We start from the raw sequence: 18077 nt of genomic DNA on the forward strand, positions 1-18077 counted from the left end.
TTTATGACCAACCGAACTAAACGTGAGTGAATTCGCGGTCAGAACGTTCTTACATAAAGATAAGGGATCACAGACGGACGATTTTTTGGCGGCAGACAAAATGTCGACAGAGGAGACCGAATCAAATATAAATCATTTGCCGTTTGATGTGATTGAATCTGAATTATTTGGGCCGCTTCCTGAAATGCGTGTTCCGTTCCATTCGAGGGTATACCAACGTTTTCTTAGAAATCTTTTGTAAAAGGAAAATATACGAGAGTAAAAGGTTGGGCATAAGTAAGACCTAAGAAATTATTGACTATAGTTCATTCAACTTATGATGGTGATTTAGACAGATAAAACGTTTCGTTTTATGATTCTAACTTTCTACGAATAAAAATATTGAGTTGTAAAAATCAATTACTTTTGTGTGTTTTCATCCTTCCAAAATATCAATCACTAATCTTTCTCAATTAACCTAAACAAGAATTTCTAATTATTTATTAGTTTATTATTTAGAAAAAATTGTGAAAAAATATTAAATGAATTGCTTCTGCGTTAGTCGGAACTTTTGCTCATAGGGATGGGACATAAACAATCGCAATAAATCAGTAATCGTCATGGTGGTCATCTTACCATCGAATCACGATTATTATCTCAGGCAGGTCAAAGCTAAGTCAGTCGGTCAGTACGTGTGCGTTTGCCTTTGATGACGGGATTTTGTTTTATGCGATTTCTCCACGTATTGTTTGTTATTGTTATTTTGATGTTTTATTGAATAAAATGCATATATTTAATTCTTTGTGATTTATTTTGTACCACTAAGAATATTCACGTTTATTCCATTTCCAGATAGTTCAAATTCATAGATATAATTTTGATCAAGATTAAAAATCAAACAAATAAAAGGCGATTAGATTTCTATAGAAAATATTCTCGATTCTAAAAAATATCGATTAGGTTTATAAGGAGCGCCTCACTAAATAGAACTGTCATAATCACCATCTTACGCTGAATGGACTATAACAAGTCTTTGCTTGCGGCTTCGCCCGTGTAGATTCTATTGATTGTTACTTTTTATATCTTTCTTTTTTCTTATGCAACTAAACTTACGGTACCTAAATTGGGTCCATATTCGGTTGCATAAAAAATATTGTCATAATTTAAGAGTGCATAAAGTTTTTAGGCATACTCATCATTTCGCATAACTTTCATACAGAATAAATCATAAAGCATATATTTTTTTGCCATAACCACTTTTATTTTAATAATATTTTAGTATATATTTTTTTTGTATTCTTGTTTTTTTAATAACGATTTCTAGGCATAACATTTATTGGCATCTAAACCAATGCCATAAATATTACCATTCATAATATACAAAATACCATAATGTTAACAAATATGAAATAAAAAATGTTATACATATAAAATATAAGTTAACAAATATTAATAGACAAGCAAGCATGCAAACAAGCATGCAAGCAAGCAGCAAGCATGCAATCAAACAGCAAGCACGCAAGCATGCAAGCAAGCTGCAAGGAAGCATCTAAGCATGCATGCAAGCAAGGGTGCAAACAAGCAAGCCTGCAAGCAAGCAGCAAGCATGCAAGCAAGCAGCAAGCATGCAAGCAAGCAAGCAAGCAGCAAGCATGCAATCAAGCAGCAAGCACGCAAGCATGCAAGCAAGCAGCAAGCAAGCATGCAAGCAAGCATTTGGATTGCCTTATCTCCGGCGCTGCGGGAAGTGCGGTCCTTCCGCTCTGCCTCCGCGCCTCCGGCTTTTAAATTACACTCTAGTATAGGGCAGACTAGTACCACGTGGAAGAGACCACGGCCAGTCGGGATCTACATAATTCCAGACCAGGCAAGCTTAATGTTGTAAAAGAAATGTGGACTGTATAATATGTGCGTTATAATAGATAAGAGGGATTCGAGATCAAACAGAATGTATTTTCACGAGCTTAAGTTTTCTAAGAGACAGGTCAAAAGAACAAAAATGACAATGACATGAGAATTTAGTTTTTACATATCTATAGGCCGAAAGAGTATAAAGGTGGAAGGAGGAACGTTCGCAACATCACAAATACATAATTATTTACTCTTCAATGTTGGTTGCTCTTATAGACAATATTTATGACTTTAAATGTTATAAATAATTACATTATGATTATCGTATTTTATTTAAAACAAATTTTAGGAATATAAAAATTATGTTCTTTACATTTATGATTATTTAAATTATGGTATTGAAAATTAGACAAAGTTATTATTATGCCTAAGAAACCATTATGCATTTAGAAAACTATGCATATCAAAGTTTATGTGAAAAAACTTTATGCAAATACTGTTATGCCAAACTAAATTATGATGAAAAATGTTATGCGTGAGAGGGCACCCCCTAAATTTTTTCAAATTCAAGCATAGGTAATTAAATTAGCAAGCCTTCTCTCTTTTTCCTAAATTCATATTCAAATCAATTCACACTCAAAATTTTCCATTTCCACCTACTTAGTCCGCGCCAGTAGAAACCGACAACCTTGGAAACCAATAAATTTTACAAAAAGGCAATTAAACAGTTTTATCTCAGTAGGTATAGGGTGATCATTAACAACCATAATTATATAAACATCTATAGCAATCCCAAATTCCTTCTCAATTACCCTAGCTTCGGTTTGTCGCATCTAGCTGTTCTTTTGCCAGCGAATTTTCAGAAGTGACCCCTTGACAATATGACGGGCGTCTTAATAACTATGCTTGTAGAGTCGCGGTTGCGGTTAAGAACTTGTTTACTGTAGCAGTTATCCGTTCTTGTTAGCAGCTATAAATCCTTGCGGGACGCCTTTGTCCAACAGGGGACATTTTTGGTTTCAACGAACTAAATTAAAATTAAGTCCAAATACGTTGTAAATATTGTTTAGTGTATGTCTAGTTAATTGTCCTGTCAAATAAATAAAATAAAATAAATACATCACTTTCGTAATGCCGTATTCCACTGGCGCGGTCTATACGTCCCATCAACCGCATCGTGCGGGGCCACTAAACAAGCGATCGCGATAGCAAAGTGGGGCCATTACTCGAATCCGCTTTGTTCGTTTTAAAGAGACCTCTCCAACTGACAACGCTCTTTGGAATAAGCACCTCATTCATGCACAGTCATCAACACAACAATGTGGCTTTTGTGCTTGGAATACGTGCGATTTTGCGACAAAAATTTATGTAGTCCGACATGTCGTTGACTGTACATTCAGATAGGCACGGAAATTTAGTTCTTAACCCTTTTGATTTAAATGCAAAATTAGAATAGGTTTGGCTGCGTGTACATTACGCGTGGAGTATTTTCATCCAAATACGGCAAATGAGTGCATTATGTTTGTACCGGGAAAGATGAAGCAACCCTCATGTTATTTGATGTTCATAATCAACAGTGAATGTAGGCGACAGCACATGGGATTTATACATTTTGATTTATTCATTTTGGCAAAATAAACCCTATTGTAATGTATTGTCACAGCACAGTATTTAATATGACGTACCAATGATTAAACAGGGTGTTCAGGAACAAAAAATAATCTTTACTAATATCTATAGAGGTAAAATTGGTGAGGTTTTAGAGCGTCTACTGAATTTCTAGATTTACTGAAACGATTTTGAAAATTCTTAGATAAAACCCAAAAAATTGAAATATCTTGAAGGGTATATTAACAGAAAAAAATATCTTTCTGAGACAGAACGAAATTATTTACCTCTTTAAAGTATTAGTGTAGAAAAAAAGAACTTCTACTAACTGATTTTGAACCTTAGGTACACCAAAAAAAGACCCCAATATCCGTCGACAAAATTCGCCATCATAATTTTCCAGTAGATTAATATGCCTGTGTACCTTTGTAGGTGTGTCAAGTAGGAAATGTTAGAGTCGTTTAGGGTTAAATGACATAAGACCAAACGTCTGGGGTCACATCGACCGTAACCGTCGTGAGGCTTGTTAACCCTTGGTAGCTATGGTATCTCGTGAAATAAGCGTTTCCACGGCTATTTGCACCCTAAGTTGAAGCCAAAATTGAACAGCTAAGATTTTTTCTTGGCAACTAATTTACCCAAATCAGGTAAAAGTTTTTGGGATCTATTTTGAGCGGGTTTGAGCACTTAATTTAAATCTTTATTCATTGTAAAGATTTGATTTTTAGCTGCCTAACTTATTGTATTATAAAAGTTTGATAAGTATTCCAACCGTAGTTAGCCAAAATTAGTTCTATTTTATCTGTTTATTTACTCGTGGCTGTATCCATTTTAGTAATAAAAAAATTACAAAAAGACTTTATGAAAACCATTAAAAACGTTGATTTTAGTCACAATCGATCATAAGGCCGAAGCGAGCTTGTAGAAGTTTTAGCATTTTTTTCCAACCCTTCAAGTATCAGTGAATCGAGACACAATAGAAATCAATTTTTACCACGGTCTCATGCGACCACTAAGGCTGAGTTGCACCAACTAACTTTGGCCGTAACTATAACGATAACTGGCGTATTTTGTATGGAGTTTGACTGATTTTTGACGTTTGTTACAGTCAAAGTAAGATGCTGTAATCCAACCTTAGCTAAGGCCCTTGCCTACGGCGACTTTTAACGAAACACGCGATGCATCGCTACTAAGGCCTCAGCCTCGAACTTAGCGGGCAGCGGGGCGGGAGCGGCGGCGGCGCTGGAGCGGGGCGGGCAACGCAGACCCGTTCTCGAAACAAGCGGGCAGCTCGCGCGGCGCTTTAGCGGCGAAGTGTTGTGTTCGGGGTTGTGTTGTCGAGATATTTGTTTTTATTCGCAAACGAAATGTCTGAACAACGGCGACAATTTTATTTCGATTCAAATTTATTCCTAACGCTCGATTTATTGTGGGCAAAAGAAGGAGTGCGCTGCCCGCTCGTTGCCCGCTCCCTCGCCGCTGCCCGCTCGTTGCCCGCTCCGGCGCCGCTGCCGCGCCGCTGTTTTCGAGAACCGGTCTATTTGATTTTACGCATAAGATCCTGCCGCTCCCGCGCCGCCGCCGCCGCCGCCCCGCTGCCCGCTAAGTTCGAGGCTGAGGCCTAACGCGCGTTTGTCGCATTTGCAACGCACTACAAAAGTGATGCCGATGGGCTACTAACGCACTACAGCATCACTACAAAAGTCGCCTTGGGCGAGGGCCCTTAAAGTTCCATAGGGTAAATGAGCTGTCTGTTCTCGTGTAGGCTGTGCGAATATAACAGTAAAGCCGTTTTGCGCCGAAATGAGCCTGTTTAATATGGCCGCTGCCTGGTTAGTGCCACGTTGACGACGCCTCACGCCTGGCACATCAACTTTATCCCGTATCCGTGACGAACCGGGGGTAAACGTATATTATATTGTTTCGGGGGCACAGCTAGCCCGCGACTCGCACATAAGGGTTATTGTCGATTTTCCACAAAGTTTATTCGTCACGAAAAATGCGTGTAAATTCGTCACACTTGTATTAACATGTAGCAATTTATTATTTTGGAGGATTGCCATACGAGTCTGTTTATGACGAATTCACTTTCAATAATAATGTAATTTACTAAAGGGTGACGAATCTACTTTGTGGCTTAAAAATACTTAGTTTGTATAATGTTTGCCGGTTTTGAAATATTCTTCATTGGTGCGTCACTCCTATGGGTCGTATTGTGATGTATAGTAATATAGCCTTCCACGATAACTGCACTATCCAAAACAAAAATGATTTTTCAATTCGAACCAAACCTGAGATTACCGCGTTTGCTACACAAACAGTTTTCAGTATTCACAGTAGAGTACAGCACATGCGTGTATATTCGCTAAACATAACACATTTACTCATATCTCTGACTGGCATAAGCTATGTGATGTTTGGAAAGAAGATAACATTGAACCGATATTTCAAAGTCGGATTCAACCTCGAGGAAATAAAAGCGAGGTTAAACTTTTATTTGAAAGTGTAAATTGAGTGGAGCAAGGCTTCAGGCCATTAGTAGAGGCTCCGTGTGTTGAATACTTACTCAATGGAAACATACTGGACATTAGTTTGACGAAAAAAGCTTTTGAAACGCTGGCTGAACGAAAGCTTCAGGTAGTTGGTAAGGCAGACTATATTATTATTTAGTACTAGTAGGGTAGACCGAGGTGAGTTGTAACAAAGGAGAGTTGTGACATTATCGATTTTTTTAAACTTATTAACTACTAGAGAACTCATAACAGTGCGCATTTTTAATAGTTCAAGTGTCGAGCTAACAAATACGCGCTGTTGAGAGCTGATAGTTAGTAAGGGCGCACAGCAACATGGCAACTGCGACGGAATAAAATTGACAAAATTTACCAATAGTTAGTGTGCGGGGCAAACGTCCGGCACGAAAAGTCTAAATTGAAAGCGCCCTAAGTTAAAAATAAATTACAATGTCATAACTCTCCTATTTTACAAGTCTCCCCTATAAGTGCCCTGAAAAGGGCATACATACTAAAAATAATTTGGACCTAACATAGATATTACTAGTGATAGGACATCCTAGCTAGCGGGTCGGTTAGGAATTAACTAAAGTGAATTTTCAACTGAGCACTAGCAGATATAGCTTTCTGAGGGTGCAACGTAGGCTATTTAGTGTCTAAGACCGATATTCACTGGGGTTAGTGATTTCTATTACCACACTTTGTACACAGTACTTAGTTTAATACACTCTCTTAGTAAAGATATTAAACGAAACCTAAAGTTAACTTCTTCTGTACAAAATAATGTTGCTGACCAGTCTACATTTTATTGCAAAAAAGCCCATTATTACACAATGTTGATAATGTAACCAAGCAAGATTACATAACAACATTTACCACCCACATTGAAAACATGGCATAGGCAACCTAAAATCTTTCAAAAATTAAATTATTCTAAATCACGAGTTAAAATTAGGCGAGTGCAACGCGTAAACCAATAGCGCCGCGCTCTCTCTGAAATTCAAAATGCCCAAATTAAAAAAAAAAAATGTTGGTAATGTTGAAGTACTATGACGAAAATGTCATACCTTCTTTAATAAAATTGATGACTAAATCATTTTCCATCAGGTGAGATGCAGGCCAGCTTCTGCGTAGTAGGTAAAAAATTAAACCATCGCTGATTTCCACTCTATTTTCAATTTACCTACAACTTACATATTTTATTAAGAACTTAGCATTTTTGCTTAAATGAACGTCGTTATCACTAATCTAGAAGAAAACTTGGCAAACAAGTTTTTGGATAAGTTCCAAGGGGTATCATTATTCGATGATGACATTTAGCCTACAAAAATTGAAATTTGATTTGAAATTATTGAAATACTAGCTTTGCCTGCGGCTTCGCCCGCTTGAAATTATAATATAGCTCTAGTGCTTAACTCACTCAGTGTGTGAGGTATGGGAGCGGCATGAGACCCGCACCCGCATCGACATATTATGACGTGACGGAGCATACAAAGCATTCCAAAAATCCATTGCGGTGTTGTCTGTCTACTATTCCTAATAGACTAAGAGCTTGTGAACGCCAGACCTACGTCATTATAAAAGCTGAACGTTTGTTATGATGCACCAACATTTCTAACCCATTGGGAGCATACGCTGACAAACTTTCAGCTTTTATAAAATGACGTAGGTCTGGCGTTCACTAGCTCTTAGTCTTTAAGTGACAATTTATCTTTTTTATGAGACGGCTAAAAATGAACATTTTTACAGGTACCTCGGCATCAGGAACCCTCTGAAAAGCCGGCACCACTCCACCAAGCGGGTGGTGGTCATCAAGATAGCTCTCGTGTGGCTCCTCAGTATGTTTGTGTCCAGTTCCATTACAGTTTTGGGTAAGTATTTTGAAATAATAATAGTAAGTATAAAATATCCTTGGACAGCGCAGGACCGGTCGTTAAAGAAATTCTTGGGGGAGCTTTTGTCCAGCAGTGGACGTCATTTGGCTGAAACGAACTAATGAACGAAAATCCTTGGATATTTTACACAGCGTCAATCACATCACTATAACCGCCTCTGAGTGTGTACCGTCTAGTGGTCAGATTAAGTGCTTCGAGGTCCCGGTTTCGATTCCCAGTGAGTGCAGATTTTTCTGTTGGGTTTGGTTGGTTGTAGAGCATTTTTGTGTTCTGGTAGTTGGAAGTAAAATAGCCTGTTCCTCTTATTAATAGAGGACTTTAGATAAACGCTATTAGTTTGTTAAAAAGTAAATAAATAAACTTCATAATTTTAATAGGAGTTAGAGCTCTTTCAAATTAGAGGTTTTGAGATGGACTTTGTCGTCCGTTTGCAGGACCGCACACTGAAAATTGTGACAACTGCGTTGGAATAAAAATGACACTCAATTATTACCAACAAAGTACGACAAACGTCCTTCTCAAAACGTCTCAAAGAGCCCTTAGAGTAGTGTTTCGTGAAATTAAATATGAATCTGCGTCAAATTTTGAATTAGTCTGAAAGCTAGTTTTGGTTCTACATTACGCATCACAGTGGAATTGGCCGCTTTGAATGAGCCCGCACTGCGAGACTGATGTCTACTGAAATAGAGCATGGAGCCTTTGAAAGCAAATGGTAGCCCAAATAATGTTCATTTAGGTACTTAATTCCTGTACCTGCTGCAACTGTAGATTAAAGTCATTGCTCTGTATTTTGAATGTTATTTGATGGAAATATAAATGGGCTCAAAAATTTACAGATCGTTTTATCCACGAAGACGTGCCCCACCATTCTTCCGCTAATGTTTGAGTGTTAACGATACACACTATATTATCCATGAGTGCACACGCACACTACAATAATGACGCTCGGATTGCTCGGATCAAACTGCCCGAAACCCGCGCTTCCCTCGGCCAAAAATTGGTGGGGCGCGTCTTCGTGGATAAAATGATCTATAGCTAGCAACGATAGGATGCTAGTTTGATCCCTGTAGATTGCACTATTTGGATTACCCACTTCAAATAAGAGCAGATATTATTTTTACCTAGATGGGTTAACCTGGATACAGGCAGAGTATGACCGGTCATTGAGGAGAGAAATCATTGAGAATGGAAGGACTCACGGGTTAACGGGAGTACCTACATTAGTCATTTATCTATATATATAAAAGAAAGTCGTGTTAGTTACACCACTTATAACTCAAGAACGGCTGAACCGATTTAGCTGAAAATTGTCAGGGAGGTACTTTAGAGCCAGGAGAAGGACATAGGATACTTTTTATCCCGTTCGAAATAAAAAAAAAGTCTGCTTATTTATTGCCATTAAGGCGGAACAAAGTTCGCCGGGTCAGCTAGTTTACCATATATTTTACTTGTAAGCATAAAAAAAATAGTGATCATGACAGTTACATTGACTGAAGATTACCTACTTCGATGATTCTTTCTTATAACAGAGGTCAACACGACGAAATACTTAAAAAAAATCATCATCATCATCATCATCATCATCTCAGCCATGGGACGTCAACTGCTGAACATAGGCCTCCCCCAATGCTTTCCATGTTACCCTGTTGGTAGCGGCCTGCGTCCAGCGCTTTCCCGCTACCTTTACGATGTCGTCGGTCCACCTTGTGGGTGGACGTCCCACGTTGCGTTTTCCGGTACGCGGCCTCCACTCCAGAACCTTGCTGCCGCATCGGTCGTCAGTTCTGCGTACTATGTGCCCTGCCCATTGCCACTTCAGCTTGCTAATCCGTCGTGCTTAAAAAAGTGTAAAAAACATATTATTGAATTCTGACCAACACTCAATTATAAACAAATCAATTCCAGGATTTGCGTTATTTCAATTACACGTCGGTCGTCGGGCCTATTGCTTAATTCTCAAAGTTTGAACCCGGTTTAGTAGGCCTTTGTTGTGGCGATTGGTTGCCAATATTCTAAACGAATGAATGATCCCAAAGACTTTGTTCCGTACCTTAAGCACGAATGAAGAACGTCGCACATATCAACCCGGAAAGGGATCGTAACCGTATCAACTCGAGGCGGTCAGTATTCTTCGTTTGACACTACAAAGTACATACTGCAACGCACTCTTATACTGAACTGTCCCACCAAACTCATTGACCATCGTTCAACTACATAGTTTCCAACATGGCAAAAATCGGAACCAGCGATCCGGTATTGACGGTGGCGCCCCGCTGTAATGTCACTGGTAGGACAGTGTGCTTACCATGAGTTTACGTTAGGTGTGCTCGCTAGCGAGTACGTCAAAAAAATCTATGAAGATTTGATTTCTTGAAAGTATAGTTATTTAATTTTTAGCGTTAAGAGTCGCATCTCAAACTAATTTGAAAATTATAAATAACTTGAAAAAATCGAACTGCCTAAGGCGGGAATTGAACCCACGTTGAATTTTTCAAGTTATTTATAATTCTTGAAAGTAGCCACTAGGGGCGCTAAACAATATGTCATACATTTAATGTCAGTTTTTTACGCAGTCGCTAGCGAGCAAACCTAACGTAAACTCATGGTAAGCACACAGTTCATTATATTTGGTCTATATCCGCACAGATACGTAAACGCCCCGCCTCGCGATTGACAGCGCGCAAAAGGCGATGACAGCTCGCGAAAAGCGAGACGGTGTTGATCCCTTTCCGAGTTGATACACTCAACATCAAATAAACCGCACCTTCCGCGACGCGAACTTTAAAGATTTTCTTCTGACACAATCATGGTGCCCCAACAATATTGGTATTATTTGAAAGCCCAATAAATAATCTAAAAGAAAAACACATTTAATTTTTTTATAAACAATTAACAGGTACCATAAATGTGACTTGAAAAAAGACCTCACTTGGGGCTCACCTATGGGATTAAGTAGACTAACTTTTGTGGTTATAAAATCAAATAATGATCTTACGTGTCCTTCTTAACAGACGGATAGCAATTAATCCCAATTTAACAGTTTTATAGCCATAAAAGTTGGCCCAAGCCAAACTAACTATTTTTTGAAGAAGTTACTCCAGATCCTTCTAGAGACACATTTTTGGGGTAAAAACTTTTCCTTTAATGAAATGATGTTTAGAACTAGGCTTTCAAATGGTACCAATGTTGGTGGGAAGTGGGGATGCATGTACGTTTGATAAGTGCTTGTCGCGGGAGGTGCGATTTATTTGATGCCGAGTGTAAGTCTGCTATGAGCTTAACTCTCGTAATCGTAGAGCTGTACAAAAACTTTGTTAATAATTTGCGTAAATAGTAAGAACAAATAAAAAACGTTCATCAGAGCCAATATTGGTCTAACTTGAATAAAGATTTTTCATTTTCAATATGAAAAGATTGTTAGTTACTAGATATTTTGTCAAAAAACATATATAGGCGATTATTTAAGCAAATTAATAACAAACTTATTTTATCTCGTGACAGCAAACAATCCGCTGTCATGACAATTACAGGTCTTCGACTATGAGAGTTGTTCGTGCTTGACTTCGAGAGTTGTTCGTGCTGGACTTCGAGAGTTGTTCATGCTTGGGGTACTGAAACCACTCACAAGTTCGATCGCAAGTCGATCGGAATTTGTATTCATTATGCCTTTGATTTTCTCCAGAGGATTTTCGTTTGAGGGCTACTTTCTGACGCTTTGACACAAGACCCTATTAATTCAATAGTTAATATTTATAATGGCACTAAACACGTTTACACTGAGTTTCTTTTGCTACTTCTTTTCATATTCGTTTAAGTTCTATTTAGCCATTACTGAAAAATTGTATTGTTTTTACCAAAACGATAACTCAAAGATACAAGTTTTAAAAATTGCAAAAGGATGTATTTGCTACGTTATACGAATTGCTAAAATCAAGTGGCAGTGAGCGGGGCACAAGTCATAGCTCGTAGAGACGATGGCCGTTGGGGCAGAAAAGTTCTCGAGTGGCGACCAGTGTTGGCACTAATCAATTAATTTTTTAATCAATTAATTAATTTGATTAATTTTAATCATGATTAAATTAATCCTGATTAAAATAATCATGATTAAAAAAGTAATCATAATCATGATTAATTTGTTAATCATTAATCAATAATCATTAATTTGATTAACTTGATTAATTTCTTAAATGTTCTATCGAAAACAATGTTAAAACATTGAATTCTAATATTAGATGTTTGGTTTTAGGCTACAATTCTATGACAGGTCATACCTAGATAAATATAAAGTAACCTAGACTGCCCCCCGCCCCCTTCCCTCGCTGAAACTTCCGGTGCAGTCTTCCGACCTCTCCACTTACTTGCAACCTGCCCCCCACCCCAACACGCAAAACCTCCTAGCTTAGCAACCCCACCCTTCTATTGAATTGCCCACGCGTGGCCCTCCCCCCGAAACTTCTGGTACGAAGTCTCCTGCACCTCCCCAACACGCAAAACCTCCTAGCTTAGCAACCCCACCCTTCTATTGAATTGCCCACGCGTGGCCCTCCCCCCGAATTTCTGATACGAACTCTCCTGTACCTCCCTAACACGCAAAACCTCCTAGCTTAGCAACCCCACCCTTCTATTGAATTGCCCACGCGTGGCCCTCCCCCCGAAACTTCTGGTACGTACTCTCCTGCACCTCCCCAACACGCAAAACCTCCTAGCTTAGCAACCCCACCCTTCTATTGACTTGCCCACGCGTGGCCCTCCCCCCGAAACTTCTGGTACGAACTCTCCAGCACCTCCCCAACGCGCAAAACCTCCTAGCTTAGCAACCCCACCCTTCTATTGACTTGCCCACTCGTGGCCCTCCCCCCGAAACTTCTGGTACGAACTCTCCAGCACCTCCCCAACGCGCAAAACCTCCTAGCTTAGCAACCCCACACTTCTATTGAATTGCCCACGCTTGCCCCTACCTTGGGTGGAGGGGGGGGGACTTCTCCCCTATCGTCATCCAGCCCGCTTAACTTCTTTCCTGACCCAATTTTGCTGGAGGATACCGGAAGAATAGAAGGAATTGTGAGAAACAAAACTAGTGCGATAAGTGTTTTGAGTAGTGAAAATTGACGCAGTTTTTTGGGAAAACGACAGTACAACTCCAGATCCCCCCTTTGCTAGACATTTTATAAGTCGCGGGTACTTTTTCATACACCCCCAACCCTTTTCTTATGAAAATAGTAGATAGTTAATCAAATAATCAAATTAACGATTAATGATTATGATTAATTAATCTTAATCAAAATTTTTGATTAATGATTAATTAATCATAATCAAAAAAAATTGATTATGATTTTAATCATTAATTTTTAATCATTAATCAGATTAACTTTTTGCCAACACTGGTGGCGACCACGGGCCGGAAAACGTAGCGTGGGCAGTCCTCCTACTAGTGGACTGACGATCTTGTGAAGGTCGCGGGAAGAACCTGGATGCGGGCAGTGCAGGACCGTTCATTATGGAAAGCCTTGGGGGAGGCCTTTGTCCAGCAACATTATTTGGCTGAAACGAACGTTTTACGAAACTCAACCAACAACAAACTGCTACAGCTACATACTTACTCGTACTTATTGTACCACGTTTAATAAGCGCAAAAAGAAAAATATCCAAAATTAATATAATATTTTCACAATGATAATTTTATTAATATTCATAATTTGTATTTTTACCAATAATTATCCCATGCTACTCAATAATCCAAACGACGACGACATGACGCTCTCACCCTGGTGAAATATGAAATAATTCAATGATGAAATTTTCATATACCCGCTAAATTTAAAGTCCACGGAAGTAAACTTGCCCACGGTATGTTGCCAACAAAATTTATTTCATCCTAGAGCGGCACTCAAATAGAGCATCCAGGAAATTTGCACCAAAGTGGCGTTGAAAATTATTCGCAAATGTAATCACCCTCGGGCAGTTCATTAAAAATCACTTATTGGGCCAACCCTGGCTTCAGCAGTGGCTGAAATAGCACTACCTGTCTCGCTTTTCCAACTACGGGAAAGAGCGAGACGACTGCAGCTACTTCGGAAGAGAACAAACCCTTGAGCTCAATAGCTTCATTTGGAGTTATTCAAAAAGAGCCAAATGCAGTGCATTGTAATTGAATGTCGAACAAAATGAGTCGTATGTCAATGGGATAAGGTTCATGAATCAAAAGCAGTCTGCATATTCGTCAATCAAGATTTTAAAATTATTAAATGCAAACTTTTTATAAGTGTATAACTTTTTTTTTATGCTAAATTACGATATCTTTTAGGTAGTTAAATACACGTTGAAAGAATATTAGCGATTTGTTTTAGTTTCATTTCCAGGTGGGTAGCAAAATATTAATAAAATTAGTCCTTTGTCAGAAAGGTAAATTAAAATTACTTATTTTCTTAGATTAATAAAACCTAGATGGATAGTCTTCATACAAACGCTTCGTCAAGAGTGAGGCAAAAATCTTATGTCATTAGTGTCAATTTTGTTGGGGAGTGTAGACAGTGAAGGCGATTTTCCCGAAAGTAGGGAAATTTTTAATACGTTTTTAATTATTTTATAACTAACAAAAACAAAACGCATCATGTACTTACTTATTTATTGAATTCAAAGTACCTACCTAATTACAATAAGATAAATCGACTGAAAAGTCTCGATTTCATAAAAAAGGAAGTGTATTTGTACGGCGAACAATTGGGAAATAAATTTTAATTACTGGTATCATTCCCGTATTTAATTTTTGAAAGCCAAATTCAAGCAAAATACGCGTCGAATCGTAGTACTTACTTATGAAATGTAACACTGGTCACTTTCTTTAGTTTTTCTGATGTATTTAGACACCCTTTCACAGCACAAACCGTCTTAATTAATTAAAAGTCGTCGGACGTGTTTACCAATTTTTCACTTTGACAGTTCATGTGACGTTTACGAGTAAGCCATTCTGGCTTACTAAAATCTGCCTCACCTTTCGTGCACTGACTATCTATCTAGGTTTTATTAATCTAAGCTTATTTTGCACAACACGGCAATTGAAACAAAACAAATAAAATACGTTCCTTAATTATTATTACCCATGATTTATGAGCATAATCCTCAAAATTTGTAGGAAACATGCTTTATATAAAAAAATATATTTTTAGTTGTGTAGATTATACAAATAATGAATACTTACAAATCATAAAATGCCCTTAATAAGGAGCTTTTATGTCTCTTTTTTTTTTTGCTCTAAAAGTGCTTCGAGTCAAACATTTGGCAAGTGCTGAGAAGAAGTGTCAATTGATCCAAACTCGATGGTCCTATTTTGTGATACTTTATACACCAAAAGAGCTCTATTCGTAGAGCCTAACAAATCCAGATTTAGTACTTCATATCCTTGAGAACCCAACACATTTAGGGAGGATTTAGAAGGCATATATTGGACTTGATTTATTTTAAGCCGACAGTAACTTTTAAGGGTTGCTTACTTAAAGTACCTAGTTGCCGCTTAAGCAACTAACATTTATGATGAATGTGAAAGTTACTAGGAGAAGGTGTTCACTGCTCAATTCCTTGTGTTTTGTTTGTGTATTTATAACCTTGGAACTCCGTCATTTCTAAAGCGATTTAAAAAAATCTTTTTAATTATTACTTAGGTACAGAAACCTTAATCTAAGTAGGAAGAAAGAAAAATAAAGTGTCAAGTGAAAATTACCTTTTAGATTAAATTTTTTTTTATATCATACTTATACTTATATGTAGTTTTTTTTAGCCCAAATTGTATAAATAAGTATAAGCACGACTCATCCGAAACTTCAAGAGAACACGCTGGAATACACGCGAGTGCGGTTAACTGAAGCGCGAAATGGTTAACGCTCGTAGAATACCATAGCGTGTATAAAACGCTAAAAAAAACGCTACTCTAAAGCCTGATTTGAGTATATTTGCCTGACGTTGTGTCATGAATGACGCATCAGAACGGATCCAGTTTCATAATAAAGTCCCACGATTCTGAAACGTCAAGTGGCAAAAATCAAAAACTAACAACCCAGTATTGCTAATAGCGTCCTTCTGTAAATGTCATAATTGTATGTTTGTCCAACGTGGTATTCATTTTTGGACATCTGTACTGTTGTGTCGTGTAGTGGCTTCTGACGTACCTACATGATTGTCGCATACTGCATGTAACCGATTCCGTTCTGATGCGTCACAACAGCACGTCACATCACGCCGGACAAACATAAATCCGCTTAATACCTAGCTTATCTGGGGGCACGGCAGTGCCCCCGCCAAGTCGAGCGCGAAGCAAACACTGCCGTACCATCTTTACTGGAACCATTTCGCCGCATTTTCAGGCCCCTATTTGAGGACCTCTGGATAAGACCAGAACACAGAAATTTTCGTCATCTAGTAAGCTATAATCACATAGTTAAAATCCAAAATTTCAAGTCTGTAGGTCATTTAGTTCCGAAGTTAAGCGAAAGGAAAGTTTCGCATTTATGACACTCACTCACTCACTCACTCACTGATGATCATCAAAATAGAACTAGTGCTTCCCATAAACTCAGAGAGCTGAAATTTGGTACAGAGTTAGGGTTTAATGGCCACTTAAAGGGAAAACTATAAAAACTAGGAAAATCGAAGGTCTGGAGTAACACCACATTCATAATCAATACTACTAGCGCCACACCGGCACCGTGGTGTTCGCCTGTACCGCTCACCGCTAGATGGCGCTAGCACTTTGAGCGTCGATTTTCTGCACCACGGTGTCCAGATTTTTTTTTCCTTTCAAGACCCCCCCGTCGATTACGTTGAATGTCGTGTAGTTTTAATTTAATTTCGTTGATTTCATTTATTATATCGTGAGGTTCACTATGGTTAAGTTATTAAACCAATCATTCTGATTTTGTCCATTTTAAAGGTCGTTGAGTTAATTTATGTTTAATATCGTAAATAAAAATGTCGGTAATGTTAAAAGACGACGACGTTAAATAATAATTATGCCACTTTCTACAAAAAGAAGTGAAATCCCACCAAAAACATTCTGTAAAAAACTAGCCAAGTCTCGATGGAGCTGCTTGTTTATCTCTAAAAAGTAATGAAATCTAGACAAAGTCGTGCCAAGTCTATGATGGTTCCTTACTGCGATTTATTTATTATTATACTTAATGTTGTGTGACTTGGCCGTTGAACTATCTTTATTATGATAATCATACATAAGTATAATTGAAATACGCAGCTTTATTAAGCCTACAATTGACTGGTTATTGAATTAACGTTTTCCAAGTGGCAATTTTCCATCGTCAATGGGTAGCGGTTCTGGCGACAGATTGGTGCAATGATGTCATGGAGCACCTGATTTTGTACCCTTCAACGGCCAAGTCACACAACATTAACTATAATAATAAATAAATCGCAGTAAGGAACCATCATAGACTTGACACGACTTTGTCTAGATTTCATTACTTTTTAGAGATAAACAAGCAGCTCCATCGAGACTTGGCTAGTTTTTTACAGAATGTTTTTGGTGGGATAAAAGTGTCAAATCTATACAAGACACCAACTGAATTCAAAATGTTCCCAGCTCATTTCATTTTCATTTTAAATTGACATTAAAATGTCATCACTCCGGAGTCCGACTGTACTTTGTCCGGGAAATTGTTAATAAACTCTCCAATTGGCGCCGGTTTGAGCTGTCTCTGTTAATTAATTCTCTTTATTATTAATGACCTTTGACACAACTGTTGCACTGGAATTTTAGCGTGGCGGATTTTATAGGAAAGTTTAATTTAGAAATCTTTGAGACTGCAAAATTCATGCCATAAAGAACCTGAGAACTGAGTTTTTTTAATCCTTCGTGGTAATTGATATTTAACGTAGGTACTATCTTTACTTGTATAGACAATACGTATAGACGATAGCATTTTATTAGTTTCGGTAATATTACACAACAGTAATGTACCCAACCCATTGTTATAATGTAGCTTGTATTATAAATGAATTGCTTAGTTTACAACTACTTTGTGTAAAATATCCTAACTTTTTTTTATTTTTTTCCCTAAAAGCATGATCTAAATTCTCTACTTCTGAACTTACGTGATTACCATTCTTATTATTCTTGCGTTTCAACCTAATGTCGTCCACTGCTGGACAAAAAAACTCCTCTATCGATTTCCACAATAACCGGTCTTGTGCTGCCCGCATAATATTATAATATTATACATTGTCTAAT

The 18077-nt window shown here is 37.9% G+C and overlaps 1 protein-coding gene across 1 annotated transcript in view; it reads left to right on the forward strand.

Annotated features, from left to right (window-relative positions):
* The window catches only part of LOC135084517 (D(2)-like dopamine receptor), a 163015-nt gene that overhangs the window by 119173 nt on the left and 25765 nt on the right, over window positions 1-18077 (forward strand). The window contains exon 4 of the mRNA XM_063979292.1: window positions 7698-7819. Coding sequence (XP_063835362.1) covers window positions 7698-7819 — 122 coding nt within the window. The remainder of the gene's footprint in view (window positions 1-7697; window positions 7820-18077) is intronic.

The sequence above is a fragment of the Ostrinia nubilalis genome, chromosome 2 (genome assembly GCF_963855985.1).
Source record: "Ostrinia nubilalis chromosome 2, ilOstNubi1.1, whole genome shotgun sequence".
Taxonomy (NCBI): Eukaryota; Metazoa; Arthropoda; class Insecta; order Lepidoptera; family Crambidae; genus Ostrinia; species Ostrinia nubilalis.